Source organism: Plecotus auritus, assembly GCF_963455305.1.
Source record: "Plecotus auritus genome assembly, chromosome: 1".
Lineage (NCBI taxonomy): Eukaryota > Metazoa > Chordata > Mammalia > Chiroptera > Vespertilionidae > Plecotus > Plecotus auritus.
The window spans coordinates 69,863,183-69,888,917 of record NC_137770.1 but is presented as its reverse complement, the minus strand read 5'-3'; the positions used below and the strand labels follow the sequence as shown (position 1 = coordinate 69,888,917).

Sequence of the window (25,735 nt, the reverse complement as noted above, 5' to 3'; positions counted from 1 at the left end):
ATCTAATAAAAGAGTAATATGCAAATTAACCATCACTCCGCTACACCCACCAGCCACGCCCACCAGCCAATCAGGAGTGAATATGCAAATAAACCCAACCAAGATGGCTACCGCCACAGAGAGCAGGAGGGAGGCTTGGGTTTCCCCAGCAATGGAAGAAGCCAAGCTTTCCGCCTGCCCTTGCTGGCCTAGGCCTCCACTCAAGGCTACAAAGTTTCAATGATAGAAGATACATAAACCCAAACAGAAATGGCGGCAGCCACGGAGCTGGAAAGAGCAGGAGGCTAGGGTTGCCCACAGCGATGGAGGAAGCCAAGCTTTCCACACACCCTGGCCGGCCCAGGCCTCCGCTTAAGGCTACAAAGTTTCAATTACAAAAGATACATAGCCCTAACTGGTTTGGCTCAGTGGATAGAGCGTCGGCCTGAGGACTGAAAGGTCCCAGGTTCGATTCCGGTCAAGGGCATGTACCTTGGTTGCGGGCACATCCCCAATGGGGGGTGTGCAGGAGGCAGCTGATCGATGTTCCTCTCTCATCGATGTTTCTAACTCTCTATCTCTCTCTCTCCCTTCCTCTCTGTAAAAATCAATAAAATATATATTAAAAAAAAAAAAAAAAGAAGATACATAAACCCCAACAGAAATGGCTGCCGCCACAGAGCAAGCAGGAGGCTTGGCTCCGCTCCAGGTTACAAAGTTTCAATTGTAGAAGATAAATAAACCCCAGATACCAGGGCCTCCCCTTGGGTCGCCGGGGGGCATGGCCGGCCTGCAAACCACCACAGGCCCCTCGCCCAGGCTGCCCCACACCCCAAGGGAACCCTCACCCTGATCCAGGACACCCTTCAGGGCAAACCAGCTGGCCCCCACCCGTGCACCAGGCCTTTATCCTATCCAATAAAAGAGTAATATGCAGATTGACCATCACTCCAACACACAAGATGGCTGCCCCCATGTGGTCAAAGATCCTGCCCCCATGTGGACACAAGATGGCTACCACAAGATGGCCAGCAGGGGAGGGCAGTTGGGAGGAACCAGGCCTGCAAGGGAGGGCAGTTGGGGGAGATCAAGCCTGCAGGGGAGGGCAATTAGGGGTGACCAAGCAGGCAGAGGAGGGAAGTTGGGGGCAACCAGGCCTGCAGAGAAAGGCAGTTGGGAGGGACCCAGGCCTGCAGGGGAGAGCTGTTGGGGGGGACTAGGCCTGCAGGGGAGGGCAGTTAGGGGTGACCAGGCCTGCAGGGGAGAGCAGTTAGTGGTGACCAGGCCTGCAGGGGAGGGCAGTTAGGGACAATCAGGCTGGCAGGGGAGCAGTTAGGCATCAATCGGGCTGGCAGGGGAGTGGTTAGGGGGTGATCAGGCTGGCAGGCAGAAGCAGTTAGGGGCAATCAGGAAGGCAGGCAGGTGAGCAGTTGGGAGCCAGCAGTCCTGGATTGTGAGAGGGATGCAGGCTGGGATCGGGCCTAAATGGGCAGTCGGACATCCCTCAAGGGGTCCCAGATTGAAGAGGGTGCAGGCTGGGATGAGGGACACACATCCCCGTGCACAAATTTCATGCACCGGGCCTCTAGTATAATCATAAGAAAACATCAGATGATTGAGGGACATTCTACAAAATACTTGACCAGAACTCTTTAAACATGTCAAGATTATAAAAGACTAGAGGCCAGGTGCACACAATTCATGCACAAAGGGGAGGATTCCCTCAGGCCAGCCTGCACCATCTCCAATTGGGGACCCCTTGGGGGATAGCCAACTGCCAGTTTAGGCCCGATCCCTCTCGAAATCTGGGGCCGCTGGCTCCTAACTGCTCACCTGCCTTCCTGCCTGATTGCACCTAACTGCCTCTGCCTGCCTGCCTGATCGCCCCTAACTGCCCTCCCCTGCTGGCCTGATCTCGCCCCCAATGGCCCTCCCCTGCTGGCCAGATCTCGCCCCCAACTGCCCTCCCCTCTTGGCCTGGTTGCCCCCAACTGCCCTCCCCTGCCAGCCTGATCTCTCCCCCAACTGCCCTCCTCTCCTGGCCAATTTGAGACAACCATTGGTTCTTCACAGCACCCACATTTGGTTCTGATTGATCAGTTCCTATGCCAGTCAGCATCTCCAGGCCTATCTCCGGGCCTGATCAGAGAGGCGGGGCTGAACAGCAGCCCCCTTGGAGGCCAGGAGAGAAAGAAAGGCCGGCTGCTGGCAAAGCCCGGAAAGAAAGAGGGAGAGAAAGAGAGAGGCAAGTACTGATCAACAGCTGCCACTGAGGCTGTGGATCAGACCCTGCCTCTCTCTCTGGGTCTCAGCCCCCTGGGCAGTCAGTGCTGGATCGCCAGGCTGCAGCAGGGCAGTCAGTGCTGGGTCACCACGGCAACCCAATGCTAGGACTTCTGTGTTGGTCAGCCTTCCGTTGTGGTCAGTCGTTACAACCCTGGGCTTTTATATATATTAGGATAAGGAAAGACTAAGGCAAGTGTTACAACCAGAGGAGACAAAGGAGAAATAATAACTAAATGAAATGTTGTATCCTGTATTAAGTCCTAGAACAGAAAAGGACATGAATGGAAAAACAAGTGAAATCCTAATAATGTATCCGAAGTCTGTACTTTCATTAATACAGGAGAATCAAAGGCTATACTTCCACTCACTCTAAAAAAAAATTAAAACTTTCATATTAAAGAACAGCGATAATGTATGGATACACTATAATAAAGAAAAATTAACATAGACTCATAACCAATAATCCATGTTGACCATTAAAAAATAAGTTAAAGTTATAATGGCAGAAGCTATAGTTGTAAAATTTCTCTTTCCCTCTTGCATTATTTTTATATACTCTATGCTATAATAAAACAAATGTTAATATTTTGTGTATCCAAGTAGAAACACATTGGTTTAAGTTCCAGGATGGTATTTGAAGTTGTAATAATTGGCGATCAAGGAGGAAACTATGTTCCAAGCTTAATACAAATCTTATGTGAAAAATTTAAATTTAGTTATCCTATCTAATAAAAGAGTAATATGCAAATTAACCATCACTCTGCTACACCTACCAGCCAATTAGAAGCAAGTATGCAAAACAACCCAACTAAGATGGCGGTTAATTTGCATATCCAGGAGTAGAGCGAAGACTGAAGACAGCATAGAAGGAAGCCAAGCGTTGAAGAAGGGAGCGAAGCTGTAGAGAAGCAAGCAAATGGGGCTGCGGAGAAGGGAGGGAAGCAGGCGGGGCTGCGGAGAAGGGAGGGAAGCAGACTGCTGCAGGAAGCCCTATTGCAGGAATCTTCCTGCAACGGGCCTCTAGTATCACAATAATATCTAAGTCCTGATTTCAGCCCTAGCTGGTTTGGCTTAGTGGATAGAGCATCAGCCTGTGGACTGAAAGGTCCCAGGTTCAATTCTGGTCAAGGGCACATGCCCAGGTTGTGGGCTCCATCCCCAGTAGAGGGCGTGCAGGAGGCAGCTGATCAATGATTCTCTTTCATCATTGACATCAATCTCTCTCTTCCTCTCCCTTCCTGTCTGAAATAAATAAAAATATTTTAAAATAAATAAATAAATTTTGACTTCATTTCCAAAATGCTCCAAGGAACCCTCAGAGTTACCTGGCATAGAGCTTGAATCCCTTCCTTAAGAATAGTAGTGAGAACTATAGCAAAGATACTGTCAGGGCAAGGATAAAACAGAAGCTAGAGGAGCAATGAATTCATTGCCAGTGGGGATTGATCCTTAGACTTTAGAATATTTATATTTATATTTAGTCAGAAAGGTCTTTTGTTTTTGAGAAGCTGCTTTCACTTGGCCCTGAGCTGCTGAGAAGATACATAATTTTGGCAAAAAAAAAGATACATAATTTTTTTGGGTAAAGGGAGGAAGTAAAATCAGTCTTCATGGAAATTATCAATTTACTAGAAGCCCGATGGACAAAATTCATGCAAGAGTAGGCCTTGCTTCCCCCGGCTGCTGGCACCGGCTTCCCTCTGACACCCAGCACCTGGCCTTCCCTCGCAGCCCCAGCTTCATTCAGAAGGTCATCCAGAAGGACATCTGGAAGGACATCTGGTCTAATTAGCATATTACACTTTTATTATTATAGATTATTTGGTGATCTTATGAGGAACTAGTTAGGGTGGCAGGGATATCTGTCTTGTTTGTTCATTGACATATCCAAAGGCTTAAAACAGTGTCTGGAACATAGGAACTCAGCAAATATAGGGTGTCCAAAAAATTTATACACACTTTAACAGCTGATAGCTATTAAATGAAAATGAAATGTATTTTAATAAACACTGCCTTTATAACTATATTCAAAGTATGTCTACATTTTTTGGGACACACTATATTTGTTGAATAAACTTCCATTTGAGTAGCATTGAAACCAAATCATTTTCATGAAGGAAGGGGTTAAAGAATGAGGCAGCCAGCTCTGGCTGGTGTTGCTTAGTGATTAGAGCATTGGCCTTCACACCAAAGGGTGGTGGGTTCCATTCAACCAAGGGTTGCAGGTGTGGAATGCAACCAGTTAATGTGTCTCTCTCACACTGATATATATATAACTTTCTCTCTCTGCCCCCTCTCTCCCTCTCTTCCACTCTGAAAAAGCAATGGAAAAAAATATCCTCATGTGAGGATTAAAAAAAGAAGAATGAGGCAGCCTGCATAGGCCATTCGTTTGAGAAGGTCACCTACAGAAAAGTCAGGAGGGGATCAATCATCAAATATCTATAAATCAGTTTGAAACTTTAATATGCATATGTACCAATTCAACAGGCCCTGAGGATGGGACCTGAGATTCTGACATTTAATAAATTACCAGGTGAAGCCAATTCTGCTGGTTCTCAGACCACACTACTCAAAGCTACTCAAAGACCAACTACTTGTGGATAGCATATGTAAGCTTTATTAAATAATTAGTGTCCTGGTACACAGATTTGTGCACATTGGAAGGAAATTAATTAGAAGAAATATTTTAATACTAGAGGCCCAGTGCACGAATTCGTGCACCAGTGGGGTCCCTCAGCCTGGCCTGCGGGATTGGACTGAAACCGGCTCTCCAACATCCCCCAAGGGGTCCCAGATTGCAAGAGGGTGCAGGCCAGGCTGAGGGACCCCAATGGTGCATGTTTGGGGCCAGGGAGGGACGCAGGAGTTTGGCCATCTGGAGAGGGACTGCAGGAGGGCTCCAGGGTGTGTCCAGCCCATCTCGCTCAGTCCCAATCAGCTGGACCCCAGCAGCAAGCTAACCTACTGATCGGAGCGTCTGCCCCCTGGTGGTCAGTGCATGTCATAGTGAGCAGTTGAGCGGCCTTAGCATATCATTAGCATATTATGCTTTGATTGGTTGAATGGACAAACGGACAACTGAACATTTGGCATATTAGGCTTTTATTATATAGGATTGCTATTCACATCTTGCTAATGAAAATAGGATTCTACTGAGTCTCCCATCTACCTACTCCAGGACTTCTGTGAGGATCAAATGCAATGAGGCACAGGAAAAAGCTTCACAAACATTTGATTAAACTATAAAATGTTTGCCCTGGCTATAAAGCAAGTCAGGTTCCTGGGCTGAAAAAACTCCATGGATGCTAGTCGGTAGGAAGAGGAAGCCGGGCGTTGCTACGTAACGTCATTACCTGGCACCCACAGCCACTGTTTCTGGGCTGGGCTGGGCTGTGGGCCACATTTTGCACCATGGGGTCTTGGTAGCATTGGCTTTGGTTTGGTGGGGTGTCACTCCAGGATGGTGGTGGGGCCTGTGTCCCACTTGGGGGAAGCCGAGTGTTGGTTTGTCGGCACTAGGTCTGTGATGCTGTTTATTTTTAAATGGCCAATGCGTGTCATGACAGCTCCTGCATTGAGCGTCTACCCCCTGGTGGTCAGTGCATATCATAGCTACTGGTCGGACGGACACTTAGCCTTTTATAGATATCGATGCTTCCTTACTGTTTTATTGTTTACTAAAGGCCCTGTGCATGGATTTGTGCACATTGAAAGGAAATTAATTAGAAGGTGGCCAGAGGGACAAGACTGGGTGAGATGGGCTGGACACACCCTGGAGTCAACCTCCTGAGATTCCTCCCCAACCAGCCACACCTGGGGCAGCACTGGGGCTCGAAGGGCATCTGCAGAATGAGTGGGATATCTCCAGCAGGTGGGGTCCCTTGGCCTGGCCTGTGGGGATTGGGCTTAAACAGGCAGTCTGACATCCCCCAAGGGGTCCCGGAGTGCGGAGTGCGAGAGGGCACTCTGCAAAGTTGCTGTCGCTCAGCAGCTCCTGTGTTGAGCATGTGCCTCTGGTGGTCAGTGTGCATCATACCTACCAGCCAGTCAGCCGGTTGGCCAGTTGGCCAGTCACTTAGCCTTTTATATATGTAGACTAGAGGCCAGGTGTACGAAATTCATGCATGGGGTGGGGGTCCCCTCAGCCCAGCCTGCACCCTCTCACAATCTGGGACCACTGGCTCCTAACTGCTCACCAGAATGCCTGCCTGATCACCCCTAACTGCCCCCCCCCCACCAGCCTGATCACCTCTAACCACATCTGCCTCCCAGCCTGATTGCCCCTAACTGCTCCTCCTGCAGGCCTGGTTGCCCCCAACTACCCCCCCACCGGCCTGGTCGCCCCTGCCTCCCCCCCACCCTGCCAGCCTGGTCACCCCCAACTGCTCCCCCTGCTGGCCTGGTCGCCCCACACAGTCTGCTGTTCAGTCGTCCATTTGTTTGTTTGTTTGTGTTTTTTTTTCCGGTCGTGATGGCCCCTGGCTTTTTATATATTAGGATTGTATTCTGCTTGCCAAGTTCAATGGATGTTCCAAACCAGATCTTATTGGACCATTCCTTCCTTGGAATTCTATTTTGGGGCCCTGGCTGAGTAGCTCAGTTGGTAAGAGCATTGTCCCAATATGCCAATGTTGCAGGTTTGATCCTCAGTCGGGGCCCATACAAGAAATATGCATATTTATGCAAAGAATGCATAAATAAATGGAACAACAAATCAATATTTCTCTCTAAAATTAATAAATTTAAAAAAATTTTAAAGATATTCTGTCTTGCCTCTAGTGACATTACTCTTGAATGATTATCCTTCTGTCTCTTCAGCTTTTCCCTCTCAGGCTTCTTTGCTGGCTCCTCTTCCTCCTCCTATCCCTTAAATGTTCCAGCCTTCTTTTCTTATATTTTACTTAGTGGAAAACCTTTGTTATCTGTAATTCTAGTTGACTCCTTTGGGGTTTCTAGGTATACAATTATGTCTAAAAATAGTAGTTTTACTAGTTCTTCTTTGCAAATATTTATGCCATATTTCTTATGGCAAAATATTTAATACCCACCCTGGCTGGTGTTCTCAGTGGTTAGAGTTTTGGCCTGCACACCAAAGGGTCATGGGTTTAATTCCCAGTCAAGGGCACATACATGGGTTGCAGGTTTGATCCCATCCCGGCTGGGGCACATGAGGGAGGCAACCAATGTCTCTCTCACACCCATGTTTCTCTCTCTCTCTTCCCCCCTCCCTCCTTTCAATTCTCTCTAAAAAAGCAATGGAGCCCAACCAGCATGGCTCAGCAGTTTAGTGTTGACTTGTGAACCAGTTCAATTCCCGATAGGGGCATGTGCCTGGGTCGAGGGTGGGCTTGATCCCCAGTTTGGGGTGTGTATGGGAGGCAGCCAATCAATGATTCTCTCTCATCATTGATGTTTCTGTCTCCCTCTCCCTTTCTTTCTGAAATCAATAAAAATATTTTTAAAAGGATATTTAATACAAAATTATATATTGACATTTGTTTTAAAAACATTTTTGTTTCTCATTTTATGGTGAATGACTACAATGCTTTTCCTTGAAACATAATATTGGTTCTTGGTTTTAGGCCATCTTTACTTCATTTTTTTTTTTTTAATGGAGGCAAAATTTATTGAGAGAAACCAGTCCTGGAAAAGGTGCAGCTGGGGTTTCAGAAGCAGGCCAGTGTCCAGAGCTTCCTTTCCATGCTATAGTCAGGTGTTAAAATCTCTTATTCCATGTGTGGAGTCCCACATGGCCATAAGCCACGCAGGCACTGGGGAGCATGTCTCCTGCCACCAACCCAAGAATCTAGTGTGCCGGGGGTGGGGTGGAGGGCTACTTACTTCATTTTTAAAAACTGAGATATAATTCACATAACATAAAAGTCACCATTTTAAAGTGTTCAATTCAGTGTTTTTTATGTATGTATGAGTTAAGCATACAAAAAGTGATAGAGTTTTAATAATAAATGCTTGTAAAGACTTGAGTCATCCAACAATGGAATGGGATCCCCGTAACCAGAAACATTAAGCATCAGCTGGATAATCCCCCTTTTAATGATGTTCTAAAACATGTTCCTGTTCTGATGGGAGCTAAACTCTGAGGTCCCTACTAACTCTAAAAATCTATGGGATGCTTACTGATTTGAACACTCCTACTGTTAGGTCTAATCAAACAATCGAATTGATATCCCCTCCCCTGGGAAACTGACATTTAGATCATTTTGCAACCAACATTCCCTTTAACTTAGACCACATTCCATTTGCTAAGACCAGTAACTTTCCCCTCCGGACTTGCCCAGGACCTGGACCTGCCCAGAGGTATTCCCCCCTACCCGCCCCACCCCCCTGAAAAAGCACTCCTAAAGTCCTTTAAAATCTCTGACTCCCCATTCCTGGGTGCTGGTGCCATTTTGGGGCTCAGCCCATCTGGTTTCCAGATGACCTAATAAATTTGTAACTATTTACCACTTTCGGCCTAGTGTGTTCCCCTTTGGTGACCCTAACACTACACAGTGGAATCACTGTGCTAAGCAATGGCAAGGAAATGGAATAAAGGACTCTCTTTTGGCCCCAGAAACAGGTGAAAATAATATTTGATTAAAGTTAACTGTACAGGGTAGAAGCAATGTTCCTAGAGTAGGCAATAGAAACAATAGTTCTCAATTAGTTACACTAATAGCTCCTGGAATCTCCTGTGCCCAACAGGAAGGAGACAGTGAAATTAGGACTCTATCAGAAAGCAGAGTTTGCAGGAAGGGTGGGAACCAAAGTTATAAAGTCAAGGAAAGAGTCAACCTGAGCAGCTGTGGAAAGGGTAGAAAGCGAAAGGCCGTAGGTCGCACTGGCATGTAAACTAACTTTTTCACCTAATCTTATACTTTTCAATATCCCCTAGGTCTCAGAGATAGGCCATTAAGCAATTACCAGCAGTATTTATTAAACATTTATACTTTGAATTCTCTATTTCAAACTATTCCTTTCAATATCTGGTGCCAAAGATATCGAAGCCATCCATCATTGGCTTTACTTGTCTTCAAAGTTCATCAGTGCCTGCACTGTAAAGAAACAAACTGTGAGGATGGAGAGCTGGGAATATTCAGAACATACAAATGTTTGAAGTCTCTGCTTTTCTGGGTTCCCACACAAATTTTTACTAATGTTTACTTTTAATTAAGCCATGTGTTGCTTGTCAACTATAAATTGAAAAAAAAGAAATTAAGCTGTATGCACTCTTTGTCATAGATGAATTAATGAAGATTAAAGAAGCTGCCTTGCTATCTTATCTCTTTCATCCTGTTCTCCTCAGAGAACAAGTGAGAAGGCAAGGCTGAGGACATCTGGAAAGAGCAAGATTAACCGTAGGCAACATTTTAAAGTACATGAATGTCTATTTTGATATCCTGTTCTAAATTCCACATTCCAATGGTATAAATTTCTTTTAATGCCTGCCTGTGCCCATCACAAACACACATTCTGTTATTTTCACATTGAGTTGATTTCAACTAGGTATGAGGAAGATAACACTAATCCATATTAAATTGTAAAAAGGGGCTCCTAACTCAGTGTTTATTTCTAGAGGGAAAATTTATTAATCCAAATTAATCTTCAAATGGTGAAAATTCAAGAGAGAAACTTAAGGAAAATAACTCTACTATTGAAATCACATACTTCTCTCTGCTTAAGCTGATACTAGAAGGCACTGAAAGGAAGAGAAATCCATAATTCATAAACTTCTTTGAGAAGTTGAGGGTAGTGGGCATTTGTGGGATTTCTGCTCACTATCTAATCCAGCCATGGGCAAACTACGGCCCGCGGAGCCGAAAGAGCAGAGGGTTCTCTTGCTCTCCCCTCCGCTCCTTTACTTTGAATTTATATTAGTTCACACAAACACTCCATCCATGCTTTTGTTCCGGCCCTCCCGTCCAGTTTAAGAACCCATTGTGGCCCTCGAGTCAAAAAGTTTGCCCACCCCTGATAATCCCTACAGCTATCAGTCATTATATATGCAACCTCAAAAACTTGAGCCTAAGGCCCTACTGCTCAGGTCTAAAATGTGCCTTCAAAGAGAAGAAATGTACAAAAGGGGGTGGGTCACTAAAAATGAGTAGGAGCCCACCTTGTCTTAATTCCCAACAACTAGAACACTCTCCTCTGGGGAAATAAGCTCTAAGACATTAAAGGATTTAGGTGTCCCCTACTAAAGAAGCAAAATTGCCAGGTTCTCTCTAGAAGAAATTGGAACATATGTCCAGAGTGTAACATGTCAAACAAAGAATTTGCCTTTTTTAGGCGTCAGGTGGAAATTCACAAGCTGAGATATCAAAATAGTGGACACCCACTTGCTTATCCTCAGTTATACATGCTACTCCAATTGTACTTAACTCCTGGTCCCTATGAGTGCCCCAATTCCATACCTGCAAACTCTTGCAACCGCTTACGCTCCTCTAGGTTATACTGAAGCTTTTCTAGCAACTCAAAATACCGGAAGAGTGAATCTCTAGGCCAAACAATGCATTCATCCTGATCCATGTCCATCAGCCCAGGCAGATTCTGGTGCACATGGGTCTCCCAGTCCAATTCACCTAGATGGAGGAATTCTTCTCAAAAACAAATAGATTTGTGGAAGTTTCGAAAGAACTGATAAATCCTATGGTGTGTGGGGGAGAAAGAAGGGATAAAAGTGGTAACAGGAAGCAGAGAAGAGGGTAACGGGTACATTACTAAGAGACCACTTTTTACAATAAGCAAAGACAGCCACAGCCACATTATGCAAAGTGAAGCAGAAGTACAGGGAAAATGAAGCACACAAAAAGTAAAATCAGACTGGTAGAGAAAATTGGGAAGTAGATATAGTGGGAGAGCTCTTGTTAGGATTGGCATGTCTCCTAAAGGAGTCTGAATTCAAATGGAAGAACCCTCTGCTTACCAATAGAGTCAAAATTTCTGGATTCAGAAGAAGGGGAAAAGAGGGAAGGTGAAGGTTGGGAGGAAGCAGATAAGGAGGAGGAGGAGGAGGAGGAAGGGAAGAAGGAGGAGGGGGACTCTTCTTTTTTTGACGAGAACTCTTTTTTTGACTCAGATGCTCTTGAAACTTTTTCAGAGGAACTGCTTTCAGACTCTTCTTTAAGACCTTCTTCTGATAAGTCCAAAGATTTCGCTTCTTGACTGGTATTTCTATAAGTGAATGAAGAAATTTTATTGCCTGAAATACATTTATGAGGTATGGTTAGCTCTTTCATTATTCTGATACTGCCCCTAACCATCTTAACACTGAGACTTAAGGCTATGAGGGCCAAACTGCTCATTGCATATACAAGTTATTGTATATGCAAGCCCCAAATCTGAGCTTAAGCACTTCCAACCTCAAATATCCCATGTGCTATATCTTTATTAGTGCCCCTCACATAGCTCCTGTGCTCAATTTTACTCAGGATTCCACATTCTACACACAACCTTATTTTGCCAAGCTTTATTTGTTTTTTGTTTTTTTTTTAAATATATTTTATTGATATTTTACAGAGAGGAAGGGAGAGGGATAGAGAGCTAGAAACATCGATGAGAGAGAAACATCGATCAGCTGCCTCCTGCACACCTCCCACTGGGGATGTGCCCGCAACCAAGGTACATGCCCTTGACCGGAATCGAACCTGGGACCCTTGAGTCCGCAGGCCGATGCTCTATCCACTGAGCCAAACCGGTTTCGGCTTATTTTGCCAAGCTTTAGCCCCCCATTCCATAGCCCTATGCCTATAACACCACAACTATAGCCTTTGCCCCCATGATTCTATCTCTTAATAGTAGAGGGCCCCCGGGCTCAGCTCTTGGTCTTTTATCTTCTCCATCTATCGTCACTCCTTTGGTGATCTCATCTGAGTTTAAATGCCTACTAAATGCAAATTTAAACCTCTATTCCAGACCTCATTCCTCAATCCAGTCTAGTATATGCAACCTTGACTCACATATCATTACTTGAATGTCTAATAAACATCTCAAATTTAACCCAAACTGAACTCTTTGTCCATCACATCTCTTCCACCAATAGCCTTCTCCATCTCAGCTAATTCATCCCACCAGTTGCTCAGGCCAAAACTTTGGAGTCATCCTGAACTCTTCTCTTATATACCACATCCAATCCATCATGAAGTTCTGTTGACTCTACCTTCAAAATACATCTTTTTTCACTGGTACCACTCTGGTCTGAGTCATTATCACCTCTTGCTTGGAGAGCAGTATAGCCTCCTAACATCTCTCTCTGTTCCTTCCCTCATTCTTCAGCCTATCAACATAACAACCAGGGTGACCCTTCTTAAATGTAAGTCATTTCATGTCACTGCTCTGCTCTGTTCCCCATTTCACTCAGAGTCAAAGCCTAAATCCCTGCACAGCTATCACTCTTCCCCTGCTCACTTTGCTGCAGTCACAATGGCTTCTTTGATCTTTCTCAAACACATCAGGCATGGACCTTTGTACCAGCTGTTCCCTCTTCCTGGAACACTCTTCCATAGATATACACATAGTAACCCCCTCACCTAATCCAAGTCTTTGCTCAAATGTTACCTTTTCAGTGTGGCCATACCAACTACCTTAAGATTACAATGGATCTGCAACCCCCACCCTGTATTCCAATCCCCCTTAACCTGTCCTGCTTTTTTTATGCTTATTATATTTTAACATATTAATATACTTATTTAATATGTTCATTATTTATTGTCTCTTTCCCCTAACTACTATGTAAGCTACATGAGAGCAGCATTATTGTCTTCTTTTTTTTTTTAATCCTCACCCGAGGATATTTTTTTCATTGATTTTTTTAGAGAGAGTGAAAGGGAGGGGAAGAGAGAGAGAAATATCTATGTGAGCAAAATACATTGATTGGTTGCCTCCCACATGTGCCCCAATCGGGCCCGGTGATGGAGCCTGCAACCGAAGTACGTGCCCTTGACCAGAATCAAACCCTGACGCTTCAGTCTGAGGGCCAACACTTTATCCACTGAGCCAAACTGACTCCCTCTGGAAGTTCTAGGGGAGAAGGTTCCTTGCTTCTTCTAGCTCTGGCAGTTAGTTGCCTAGCATTCATTGGCTTCTATTGACTTGTGGTTGCATCACTCCAATCTGTATCTCTGTCTTCACATCTTCTCCTATTCTCTATGTCTTCTCCATGTCTTCTCCTCTTCTGTATCTGATAAGGACCCTTATCACTGGATTTAGGGTCTACCTGGGTAATCCCATCTCAAGATCCTTAACTTAATTACATCTGCAAAGACCCTTTTCCCTAATAAGGTCATGTTCCCAGGTTCTGGGGGTTAGGACATGGGTGTCCGATCAATAGTTATTGAATGAATGAATGCCCTCTCAAAGCCAATTTTCATCTCTGGTTTTCTACCCTCTCCTCCTTCATGTGTGTCCATCCCAGTTCATGTACACACTCCTAACCTGATTTCCATTTTGCTATTGCTTGACCTCAGTGCATCAGGGGACAGGTTTTGTCTCCTGCAAAGCAAAAAACACAGAAGAGTGAAGAGAGTTATACTGAAGCAGGAATTTAATGAAGATAAAAGAAAATAATTCATATCATAAAATAAAGAAAACTAAGTGGAGAGAACAAATTGTGGCAAAGGGGTGAAGAAGAGTAGGGATGTCCCAAACAGTAAAGAATCAGGCAATATTCTAGAGGTGGGGCATTCTAACCCTTGGGCAAATCTTCTGTCCCAAGGGGAGGATGGAGTTAAGGCCAAAGAGTAAAAACAGGGAATGAGATCAGGAAACCTTTGAGAACTGAAGTTGGGTTTGAAAATGAAGAGGCAGACCTCTGGATAATCTGCCGCTTGAATATGCCGGCTTTGTGCTGAACTTCCAGATGTGTCATCTCATCATTCAGCTCGTTCCTGATAGTCTGAAAGTTAGTAACTGACCCAAAGGGCCATTAGGAGTTGAGAATGTGACTAGACCTAGGGAGAGGACTTAGGTGGGGAGAAACCAAGTGAAATATTCATTATAGGCCCTAAGCCTTCCTGCAATATCAGGTTCTCTTGCTCCATAATCCACCAATATTAGCTTTCACTCTAATTTCTTCCCAACAACCCCTCCCATCAAGTCTTACCTCTTCTATGCTTACCCATCATTGCTACTATGATATTTCGAAAGATAATGGAACCAAGTAACAATGAAAGGATGACATAGATGCTGCTGAAGGTTCGGCTGACTTCAGGCACCTTCCATGTATCCTGAAGCAGTGCATACCAATGATCCAGGGTGAAGAGAATGAACACTGTCACTAGGGAATTCAACAGATCCCTAAAGAAAAAGGTGTATAGATAAAACAGAAATCTAAACCTCTCAGTTTAATTCTCACTTTTTCCCCTTCATTCTCACTCTTACTAGTAAAGCAACCCAAGAGCATTTCTTTATAGTTTGCTCTGACTCTGGCTTCTTTTCTACTGTGCTCAATTTTTTTAGCTAATCATTCTTCAGTTTGAGGTTGTTTTATTAGATTTTCCTTTATCGTGAATAATTTATGAATTTCAAATACTATTCCATTAGTACCTGGGACATAGTATGTGCTCAATAAATAGCCGGTTTGGCTCAGTGGATAGAGCGTTGGCCTGTGGACTGAATGGTCCCAGGTTCGAAACCGGTCAAGGATATGTGTCCGGGTTGCAGGCTCGATCCCCAGTAGGGGGCGTGAAGGAAGCAACCAATCAATGATTCTCTCTCATCATTAATGTTTCTATCTCTCTCTCCCTCTCCCTTCCTTTCTAAAAGCAATAAAATATATATATATTTAAAAATAAACAGGTACTGACTGAATTCGTAAAAATTGAATGGACTACCAATTATGTATCATTTTTTGTAAGCTCATTCTCCACTGTCCTACTGACTTCACCTAACAGAAGAGCACTTACAAATTTAGCAAACATCATTCCTATTTAGTTTGTTGGTATGGACTGATAGGCAAGTAAATGAATGGATTTGTGACATAAACATATGATCCCAAATAATAAATGATAATGAATATATCACAAAAGCTCTCAGGAACATATTTAAAATTTCCTTCTTTCCTTCTTAGTCCTCCATATACAATTTGTTGGAAACATCAAAGCCTGAATAGGATAAACAGGACTTTCCTAACTTGTACTCTTACAAAACTACTAAGAGAGACCTGAGAGGTGCTAACAAGATTGGATTCCAATTCATAAATATTATCATCTCTAAATCCAAATTGATTTTCTACTAGTAATCAGTATTCTCTAGACAAAGATCTTATCAGGATTTTACTTTTGAATGAGTATAGGTGTGCGCATGTCTAATTCCCACACCTAGAGATTGGGGTAAAACTAGTGAGCATGTTTGAGAGTGACATTTATTATCACAATGTGTGTAAGTATTCTGCTAAGTGCTTAAATGTATTACCTCATTTACCCCTACACTCTTATTCTCATTTTTCAAAAGAGGTAATTGAGGCATAGAAACCAGGACTTAACCACTTGGAATATACTGCCATTTAAAGATGGTTGATGAAGGTGCATATGAATTTGCAAAACCCACAGTAAATCCGGTAGCTGCCCTATCCTCAAAATCAGAGTGAATACCACTAACTATTCCTTTACTTTCACTTTCTCTTTGCCTCTCCTTACTGTGTTCTATTCCAATTTTTTTACAATAGACTATACTTTTTGTATTACTATACTTTAGACTAGCTTCCTGGTTTCTTGCTCAAATTCTCTCCCCCTACCCAGGCTTCTCCCAGTCCTGCCTACGAGAAGAATTCTTGGTACTGCAGGTCCTGGCGAGTTGAACGGGTATAATCCTCGAAGAAGTAGACACCAGCCACAGCAAAAATGTAGAAGAAGATGATCAGCAACAACAGAAGGAACGTCATGCTCTAGAGGCCATGACTTAAGTTAGTGCTGGACCAGACAAGGCTGATTTCCACCTGTAGCCCAGTCAAGCCCACCCTGGCAATCCCTCAACAAACCCTCACTTCGCCCTGAGCCCAGCCATCTTAGTCCACAGCAGCTTGACCACAGCCCTTTCTCATCCAATAACATATCTCAGGGTCTTTCATTGCCTTCTTTGTCCCACCCAGACTTGTCTCATGTAATCCCCATGTTTGTCCACCTTGCCCACCTGGTTTTGCTGCTACAGTCAAATCACCTTAAGGGCCCTGACCAGGGCCAAAATAATGACTCGAACTTGACGGAATCGTGTAAAGAGTTTGAGAGACCTTAGAACCCGGCAGATCCTCAGCAACTGGAGCCATACAGACTGGCCTGTTACCCCTATCAGCACCACAATCTCAGGAAGCAGGGACTGTGAGAAACACACAGATTATGAGTAAAATATACCCAAAAGCACCCACACAGTTGTTCCTTCGTTATCTGGTCTTTTTCATAGTTCCTTGGGCATTATCCCTTGAATAACATTCTCTGGAGGTTGTTTCCTATTTGGTCCTTCTATACTAAATTACTTAAACTCTATACTTCAATTTGCTCAGACATAAAACGAGGATAGCCCTAGCCAGTTTGGCTCAGTGAATAGAGTGCCAACCTGCAGATGATTTAGGGCAAGGGCACATACCTTGGTTGCAGGCTCCTCCCTAGCCCAGGCCCTGGTCAGGGCTTGTGCAGGAGGCAACCAATCGATGTGTTTCTCTCACATCAATGTTTCTCTCTGTCTTTCCCTCTCTCTTCCATTCTCCCTAAAAATTAATGGAAAAGTATCCTCGGGTGAGGATTAACAAAAAAATTAAAAATAAATAAAGAGGGGATTAACAGTGCCTATCTCATTGGTTGTTGTGGAGTTCAAATGAGAAAATACATGTGAACAGTGCTTGGCACTTAGTAACTGGTAGACATTATTGTTTTATTGTTGGGGTTAATGTTGGGGTTAGATTCTGCCTTGCTCCTAATATCAATCCCTGCAATGAATTAATTTTAGTTTTAAAAGGGGGAGGGGGAAGGAAGTTACATTTCTATTTGTTTCTTCTTGTGATATAATTATCTTAACTTTTCTTGTCATTTTGATTCACCTAGGCACATTCCTCAGCCCACTAAACTAATCCTCAGGATATCTATCCTTACCAATATGGTAATAACAAAATCAAAGACATTCCAGGAATTCTTCCAGAAGAGGGAAAAGCTGGATAGCCACATAAGAAAGATCTCCAAGATGAAAACAAGTAAGATGAACCAAGCTGCCACCTCCAGAGTCAGCTTCAGTGGCCACAGTTTGGTATTTGAGGATTCAAGCAATTCTGTGAGAATAGAGCAAAGGATGAATAAAGGTTAGGGAAGTGGGAAGCTGAATGATAGAGAATGATCACAACCTGTTATAAACCACAGTTGTGCCCACTGCTATTACACTTTTTAGTTTCTCTAAACACTGTGGTTGTTTCAACCTGTAAAATACAGGGGTGGACAGAATCAAACATGAAAAATAGCTGCGACTCATCTCTCCTGCTGATATGGATATGCCTAATAGCTGCCTATTAGTCACTGCCTTCCCACTCTGGGATCACACAAATTCATCTCTTAACTACCACCAACCCTATTTGCTGTACTGTTAACCCCCTTCCCATCTTAAATTTCACAAAGAAGCAATGAGCCTTGAGAACAGAATGAAAATGTAGGGCCATGATATATATTAAGTGCTTTATAAGGGATATAGAAACAAGAAGCCAAATTCATGGGGCATATTGAATCAGAACAAGAAATTACTTGGTTCTTTGTTAGTTGTTGTTGTTTTTTAGTTGCCTTTTTCCCCTTTTTTTTTTTAGAGAGAGAGAGAAAGAGGTGGTGGGAAAGGAGAAATGAGAGAAAAAGAAACATTGATTTTGTTGTTCCACCCATTCATGTATTCATTGGTCAACTCTTCTAGGTGCCCTAAGCAGGGATTGAGCCTACAACCTTGATGTAATAGGATGCTAATCTAACCAACTGAGCTACCCAGCCAGGGATATTTGCTAGCTTTTAAAACTTCCCATTTCTTCTATAAAATTCATTTTGTTCTGCAAAGCAAATAGAATCCTTTACTTTCTTTCTAGAATCCTATTATTTGCTAACTGCTATTCCTTAACTCATTGCCTTAATCTTTCAACCTTCTTCATCTCTTTTATACATTTAGTGAATGTATATCATGCTATTAAAAAAACACATTGAGATTAAAATAGGCTTAAAAGCTAAAAATTTAATATGTTCCCTTTTGAAACAGAATACTCTGAGAGCCTGCAAATGCACTATGACTGATATGCTTGCAGTTAATGGAGATCAGAAGAGCATACTCAATCATCTGAAGAACACAACTGCTGTGTAGATTGTGACACACAGTTTTAAATTGTTATTGCTTTTAGTAATATTTTGGCTAATTATGTCCATATTTGGTCGGAAATAAGGGCTATTCATACTTGCAATGTGTTACTGTCAAAGAAAATGAATCAAATCTTCTTTCTTTTCTCTTATCATTCAGAAACAAAATATGAAAATTATAAAAATAACCAATATCATTGTGAAAATTGATTTTTTTTCTATTTTTTATGCCCTAACACCGTGTTCGGCAAACTGCGGCTCGCGAGCCACATGCGGCTCTTTGGCCCCTTGAGTGTGGCTCTTCCACAAAATACCATGGCCTGGGCGAGTCTATTTTGAAGAAGTGGCATTAGAAAAAGTTTAAGTTTAAAAAATTTGGCTCTCAAAAGAAATTTCAATCGTTGTACTGTTGATATTTGGCTCTGTTGATTAATGAGTTTGCCTACCACTGCCCTAACACATTTCCATCTACATTTTAACATATATCACATGTATCTAACATATAATACATAATGTTGTAAGCATGAAACTAATGTTATATGTCAATTATAGCTTTATTGAAAAAACAAAACAAAAAATAGCCTGGCCAATGTGGCTCAGCGATTGAGTGTCGACCTATGAACCAGGAGGTCATCGTTCAATTCCCGGTCAGGGCACATGCCTAGGTTGCGGGCTTGATCCCCAGTATGGGACGCACAGGAGACAGCTGATCAATGATTCTCTTTCATCACTGATGTTTCTATCTCTCTCTCCCTCTCCCTTCCTCTGAAATCAATAAAAAAAATTAAAAAATAATGATTAAATTAAAAACTATATAGCCCTGACTAGATTGGCTCAGTGGATGGAGAGTCAACCCAAGGACCAAAGGGTCATGGATTCGATTCCCGGAAAAGGGCATATACCTTGGTTGCAGGTTCGATCCTCAGCCAGATCGGAGAAGGAAGGCAACCAGTCAATGTGACTCTCTCACATCAATCTCTCTCTCTCTCTCTCTCTCTCTCTCTCCCCCCCTCCTCCCTCCCTCCCACTCTCTCTAAAACTCAATGGAAAAAAATATCCTCGGGTGAGGATTTAAAAAAAAGATAGACTGATAGATGATAGATATCTAAATAAATAGGTAGATAGATGGATATTCAAGTACTATAACAAAGAATTAAAAATTCAAAACTCAATATATCAACTGCATATAGCCAAGATGAATCCTTATTCAAGTTGTTAGAGAAATAAAACTGTTTTTTTAAAAAATAAAAACTATATAATACAAAATATATATTTGATCCCAAAGTCAAACTTAATGTTATTTAAAAATTCATTTGTACACAAACTATATATTTTCTTTTAAAATAGCATGAAACACTTATAAAGTGGCAAAAGTAAAAATATGTTCACATTTTTAAAATTATATAAATGTCAAAAACGATACTTAATATACTAGTCTAAAATATTATTTTTACTTCAACTTGCTTCTTTATGTCACATAAAAATAATTGATTAAAACACCTAAGGAAGCTCTGGCTGGTATGGCTCAGTGGTTGAGCATCATCCCATGCACCAAAAGGTCACAGGTTCGATTCTGGGTCAGGGCACATCCCTGAGTTGTAGGTTTGATCTCCAGTAGGCGTTGTACAGGAGGCAGCCAGTCAATGTTTCTCTCTCTCTACAAATCAATAAAATAAAAAAACTCGTGGGGGGAAATGGGAGATATTTGTAATACTATCAATTATGATAAATATATTTTTAAAAAACGCCTAAGGAGATTTTAAAGATTATATATGCATTACTGGGAAACAAAATTACAAACCAGAAAAGATTAGGGAGCTTTGATCTAGAAAACTGATTGTTAATAACTATTTTTTTCCCTATCTTTAACAACATTCTTTGTGTTCTGGAAAATTGTTTTTTTAAAAACCTAAACAAAGTTTTAATGTTTATCACATGAATTAATCTGTTCAAAGAAATCTGTTATTCATAAATAATTATTCCTCCTGCCTTTCTACCATGAGAATCTATATTATGAAAACCCAGTAGACCTAACGCTGTAACAACCAAAGACCGGTCACCAGGAGGCTGCGTGTGCAGCGTGGCACAGTCTGGGGCTCGTGTGATTTCACGCGCTGGGTCATCAGTGTACTTAATAAAATACAACTTTCCTCTCAGGCAATCTACCTATCCTCTGGCACAGTGATCATCTTTCATTTCTTTCCTTCGTTTCTTTCCTTTTTTTTTTTTTTTTTTTTGGAGGAGGCACCTGGATCTGAACCGGATCATGTTTCATATTCAGCCACCTTACCAAACAGAATGGTTAGTGCTACGGTATTATTTTTTTACTTGCTCATCAGATGCAGGGAATCTTGTACATTTCCTGCTACTTACTTTATTCCAAGGCTTAAGACTATATCCCTAACCTCACAAGGCAAATACATACCAGGAGGAAATAAAACACTTCGAAGTATATATAATATACTGTAGTGGTCAATAACATCAATTATTGTGGTGTAAATATCTTTGACCTAATTGCATTAAAAGACAGTTTTAAAGTGGGAAACTTCAAAAACCAAAATGGCGGCAAAGGTAAACACCTAAACTGCTGCCTCGCACAACAATTTCAAAACTACAACTAAAAGATAAAACGGACATCATCCAGAACCACAGGAAGGCTGGCTGAGTGGAAATTCTACAACTAGGAGGAAAGAGAAAAGCACATTGAGACTCAGAGGAGCTGCAGGAGGCAGAGGTACTGAGATGCGCGCGGAGAGAGCTGGCAACTGAGTGCATGGCTGGCTTTCTCAAGCGGGAGGGAGACAAAAGCTCCCGATTGCACTGAACTCCAGTTCCGGCCAAGACCCTGGGAACCCAGTTTCATACGGGGTGAAAATGGACTGTCAGGAAAGAGAAAAGCACACTGAGACTCAGAGGAACTGCGGAAGGCAGAGGTATCGAGGCGCGCGAGCAGAGAGGACTGGCAACCGAGTGCACGGCTGGCTTTCTCAAGCGGGAGGGAGACAAAAGCTCCCAACTGCACTGAACTCCAGTTCCGGGTGAGACTCTTGGGGACCCAGACTCATTCGGGGAGAAACTGGACTGTCTGGCAGCTGGCAGAACTCGAGGGTGGCTTTCTCTTAGAGGTGCTTACAGTGATTACCACGGGACACTGAGACCCAGGGGCCTATTAGGGCAGGGCTGACGGGAAACCAATGCTGTCTGCTCCGCCCTGAGACTCCGCCCCATCCAAGCTGAGCACAGAGGCTTTTGCAAGTCCTGTCTCAGAAAGGTCATAAGGGTGTCTCCAGCACAGAAGTTCTCCCAGCATAGACACAGCTGATCCTCACAGCCAATTGGCCTGGAGGTCCATTCCTCCCAGTGATACCAACAACAATCAAGGCTTAACTACAACAAGACTGTGCACACAGCCCACAAAGGGGTGCACCAAGAGTGTCCACCTCAGGTAACTGGGGAGGCTGAGCCACTGGGCCCTATAGGACACCTAGCACACAAAGCCACTCTATCAACTCAGGGAAGCAGCCAAAATGCAGAGACAAAGAAAGAGATCACAAATGAAAGAAATGGAGGAAAGCAAATGACTGGATATAGAGTTCAAAACCACGGTTATAAGGTTTTTCAAGAATTTTCTAGAAAAGGCCGATAAATTTAGCAAGACCCTTGAGGATATGAAAAAGGACCAACTAGAAATTAAGCATACATTGACTGAAATAAAAAATAATACACAGAGATCCAACAGCAGACTAGAGGATCGCAAGAATCAAGTCAAAGATTTGAAATACAAAGAAGCAAAAAACACTCAACCAGAAAAGAAAACAGAATCCAAAAATATGAAGATAGTGTAAGGAGCCTCTGGGACAACTTTAAGCGTACCAACATCAGAATTATGGGGGTGCCAGAAGAAGAGAGAGAGCAAGATACTGAAAACCTATTTGAAGAAATAATGACAGAAAACTTCCCCTACCTAGTGAAAGAAATAGACTTACAAGTCCAGGAAGTGCAGAGAACCCAAAACAAAAGGAATCCAAAGAGGACCACACCAAGACACATCATAATTAAAATGCCAAGAGCAAAAGACAAATTAAAAGCAGCAAGAGAAAAACAGTTAGTTATCTACAAGGGAGCACCCATACGACTGTCAGCTGATTTCTCAACAGAAACTATGCAGGCCAGACGGGAGTGGCAAGAAATATTCAAAGTGATGAATAACAAGAACCTACAACCAAGATTACGCTACCCAGCAAAACTAGCATTCAGAATTGAAGGTCAGATAAAGAGCTTTCCAGATAAGAAAAAGCTAAAGGAGTTCATCACCACCAAACCAGTATCATATGAAATGCTGAAAGGTATTCTTTAAGAAAAGAAGAAAAAGGTAAAGATAAAAATTATGAACAAATACATATCTATCAACAAGTAAATCTAAAATCAAGTGAATAAAAAAATCTGATGAACAGAATAAATTGGTGAATATAATAGAATCAGGGGCATAGAAAGGGAGTGGACTGACAATTCTCAGGGGGAAAGGGGTGTAAGGGGTGCAGGAAGAGACTGGACAAAAATTGTACACCTATGGATGAGGACAGTGGAGGGGGGGTATGGGCAGAGGGTGGGGTGGGAACCGGGTGGAGGAGAGCTATGGGGGGAAAAAGAGGAACAATTGTAATAATCTGAACAATAAAGATTTATTAAATTTAAAAAAATAATAATAAAGTTGGAAACTTCTCCAAAACAAGTGAGAATGAAACAAGGAAGTGAGTACTTCCACTGTCCTTTATCCTTTCTGATCAGTTTGTTTGAGATGATAGTCAAATGAGCACACTGAATCTCCAGATTTCTTTTATTGTTAATACATTTCATATAATTTATGACTGGTTTTAGAGTTATTTACTCTTAAAGTCATTTTTTTGTCATTTAATATCTTACTTGTACCTAACTTTATATACTTTGTGAGCTTTCTTATTCGTACTTAATCTTTCTATATATACTTATAAAAATGTGAATGTTGGATCACTCACTGATAGGCACCAATATCTCTAATAGGAAAGGTTAATTCAAACAAATGTAGACCAAACTGACACAAGAAATATAACCGGTCTTCCCATCTCCAGTTCCTTGTTGAGTCTATTACACCCTACCTCTAATATGAGACTACCTTATATCTACTACACTCTCAAAAGCCCTCCAAATGTATCTAGATCTTAGCAGTTTGCCTATCACAATTCAAATGACATTACAAATGTAAAATAATCAACTTAAAGGAAAAATTACTTCCACCCACTTACTCTTTCATTCAATGTCAATTCTCACCTATTTCAACCATCAGTACAATTGTATTCAAAAATATGAGGAATATGATGAAGTTTGTGAAGAGTGGACCTGTTTTCTCTTAAGGAAACATACATAGTGGAGTTCTTTGATTCATGCAGGCGAAATAACAGAGGCAAGAATAGAACCAGTGAGACTGAGAAGAAAATGGAGTTTGGAAAGAGAAAAATAAAGTCATAAGGCTGATGGTGAGGCACGATAAACAACAGTATGAAAGGATACACTCAAGGACCCATCCAGCCCACAAAGAAAGAGGTGGCCTCCAACTGTAGCGCACTTCAAGCCTGCTCATCAGTCTTTGACCATATGTAATCCGTTCTACATGACGAGGCTTTATGGAGAAGCGCACAAGCTGGTGTTGATCTCCTAACATAAGTTTCTTCTGATGGGAAGGATCTACACCAAAAATAAAAAAGGATCAGTAGGTAATTATAAAGAGAAGTTTGAGGGGAGAGAAGGTATGAAGAGCAGGTAGGATTGGGGGCAGGAATACTGATTACATAAGGGGCACCCTACTGGTGGGGCTTGCCTTGCTGCTCCTTCTCACAGCAACTAATATTAGTTTGAAGAGCTAATGTATTGCTTATGATCAATACTGCCCAAGAATAAAGACAGCAGGTACAACTCTCTACGTTTTAAATGTCTTTGGTAAAAACTTCCACAACAGTCAAGGCTAGTAGGCCTAAAAGTTAGTAGCATGGGTTTTATCACCTGGATTCAAATAATTTTATTTTTAAAACCTTTGATTTATCAAGTTTGGTGTAACCTCCAAACTAACAACCACATCAATCTCCCCTGAATTTTCTACACTTAAAATTATCTGTCTGCTTCCTATGCTTTGGAGGGTGTGGATGGGAGACTTAAGTTTCTCCTTGTGAAGAAACAGGCTCCTGACCAAGTATCTCTCGGATCGTGTGCCGTGGGACAGCTTGGCTCAAGCCTTGCAGATGCTCGATGAGAGAGAAGGTATCAATGAGACGAGAACGAATGGCATCAGCTCTGGGCAGCTGCACGTGTCCTTCGGGGTGGTAAGTGGCCATGTCTGTTAAGAAAATGGAAAAATCAAATATCATTTCATTCTTGGAATTGCGTCAAAGATGAGGGGTTTTCTTCCCCTCCTCCCACTCTCTTTGCCCTTAAGAATACAAACACATTGTACCAAGACTCAAGGTGTTTGTTTGTTTGTTTGTTTGTTTTTGAGACAAAAGGCGACAGGAGTCCTAAGAGAATATTGCATCGTTGACTAAGTGTCCGGGCACCTTCACTTGTGTGACGGCATTTCTCATTAAAAGCAGCAGCCACAAGGGTAGGTAGGCGTCCCCGGGTTGGACAAAGAGCAATTCGGGCACCACCTGGACCCGAAGGAACCAGGCAGTGCATTGAGGTGGAGCAGTGGGAGGGCTCGGGGCTGCCCCAAAATAAAAAGCAAGTTCAGAGGAACTGGACAAAATGCAACAGCCTGACTTTCTGATAATGTGTCGGATTCCAGCGCAGCTCCTTCTCTCAACTCCCGCTTGTGGGCCTCACCTCAGCCCCGGCTTTGCCGCCCACTCAGCCCTGACTTCACTCCTCCACCTCCGTTCTGACGTCCCGAGCTCGGCCGCCCCCCACCCTTTGGACGCGTTCAGGGTCGGCTCCCCGCCGGACTGCGACCCCTCTCCAGCTCTGCCCGCACCCCAAGTTCCGGCTCGCCCGGAGCCCAGCCCCTGTCCCCCGCCCCGGCTGAGGCGCCTCCCAGGCCCTCTTGCCCGGACGCTCGCCGCCAGGCCCCGCCCGGCGCCCCGGCCACCCGGCGGTTACCAGCTGGTCCCGCCCGCCCTACGCAAGCGCCGCGCAGC

At 43.0% G+C, this 25,735-nt stretch overlaps 1 protein-coding gene across 2 annotated transcripts; it reads right to left on the bottom strand.

Annotated features, from left to right (window-relative positions):
• Nucleotides 1-9,169: 9,169 nt before the first annotated feature.
• On the bottom strand, nucleotides 9,170-25,671 carry CATSPER2 (cation channel sperm associated 2). Of its 2 annotated transcripts, XM_080651374.1 has the most exons (13): nucleotides 25,425-25,671; nucleotides 24,793-24,939; nucleotides 24,120-24,293; nucleotides 23,880-23,948; nucleotides 17,349-17,521; nucleotides 16,423-16,578; nucleotides 16,026-16,150; nucleotides 14,384-14,562; nucleotides 14,076-14,175; nucleotides 13,702-13,758; nucleotides 11,195-11,442; nucleotides 10,683-10,850; nucleotides 9,170-9,323 (listed from the first exon to the last, which is right to left on the bottom strand). In XM_080651374.1, exons 2-13 carry the CDS (start codon nucleotides 24,935-24,937, stop codon nucleotides 9,292-9,294), a joined length of 1,626 nt encoding a protein of 541 aa, XP_080507500.1. In that variant the 5' UTR covers nucleotides 24,938-24,939; nucleotides 25,425-25,671; the 3' UTR covers nucleotides 9,170-9,291. The 2 variants fall into 2 exon arrangements, with proteins under 2 accessions (XP_080507500.1, XP_080507501.1); XM_080651375.1 differs by lacking the exons at nucleotides 23,880-23,948; nucleotides 24,120-24,293.
• Nucleotides 25,672-25,735: the final 64 nt, after the last annotated feature.

Coding starts and splice junctions, on each gene's coding strand:
- CATSPER2 (XM_080651374.1), bottom strand. CDS start 24,937: ATGGCCACTTACCACCCCGAAGGACACGTGCAGCTGCCCAGAGCTGAT. Junction 10,851..11,194: donor CAGAAATTTTGACTCTATTG/GTAAGCAGAGGG, acceptor TCCTCCATCTAG/GTGAATTGGACTGGGAGACC. Junction 9,324..10,682: donor GCGGTTGCAAGAGTTTGCAG/GTATGGAATTGG, acceptor GTTTCTTTACAG/TGCAGGCACTGATGAACTTT.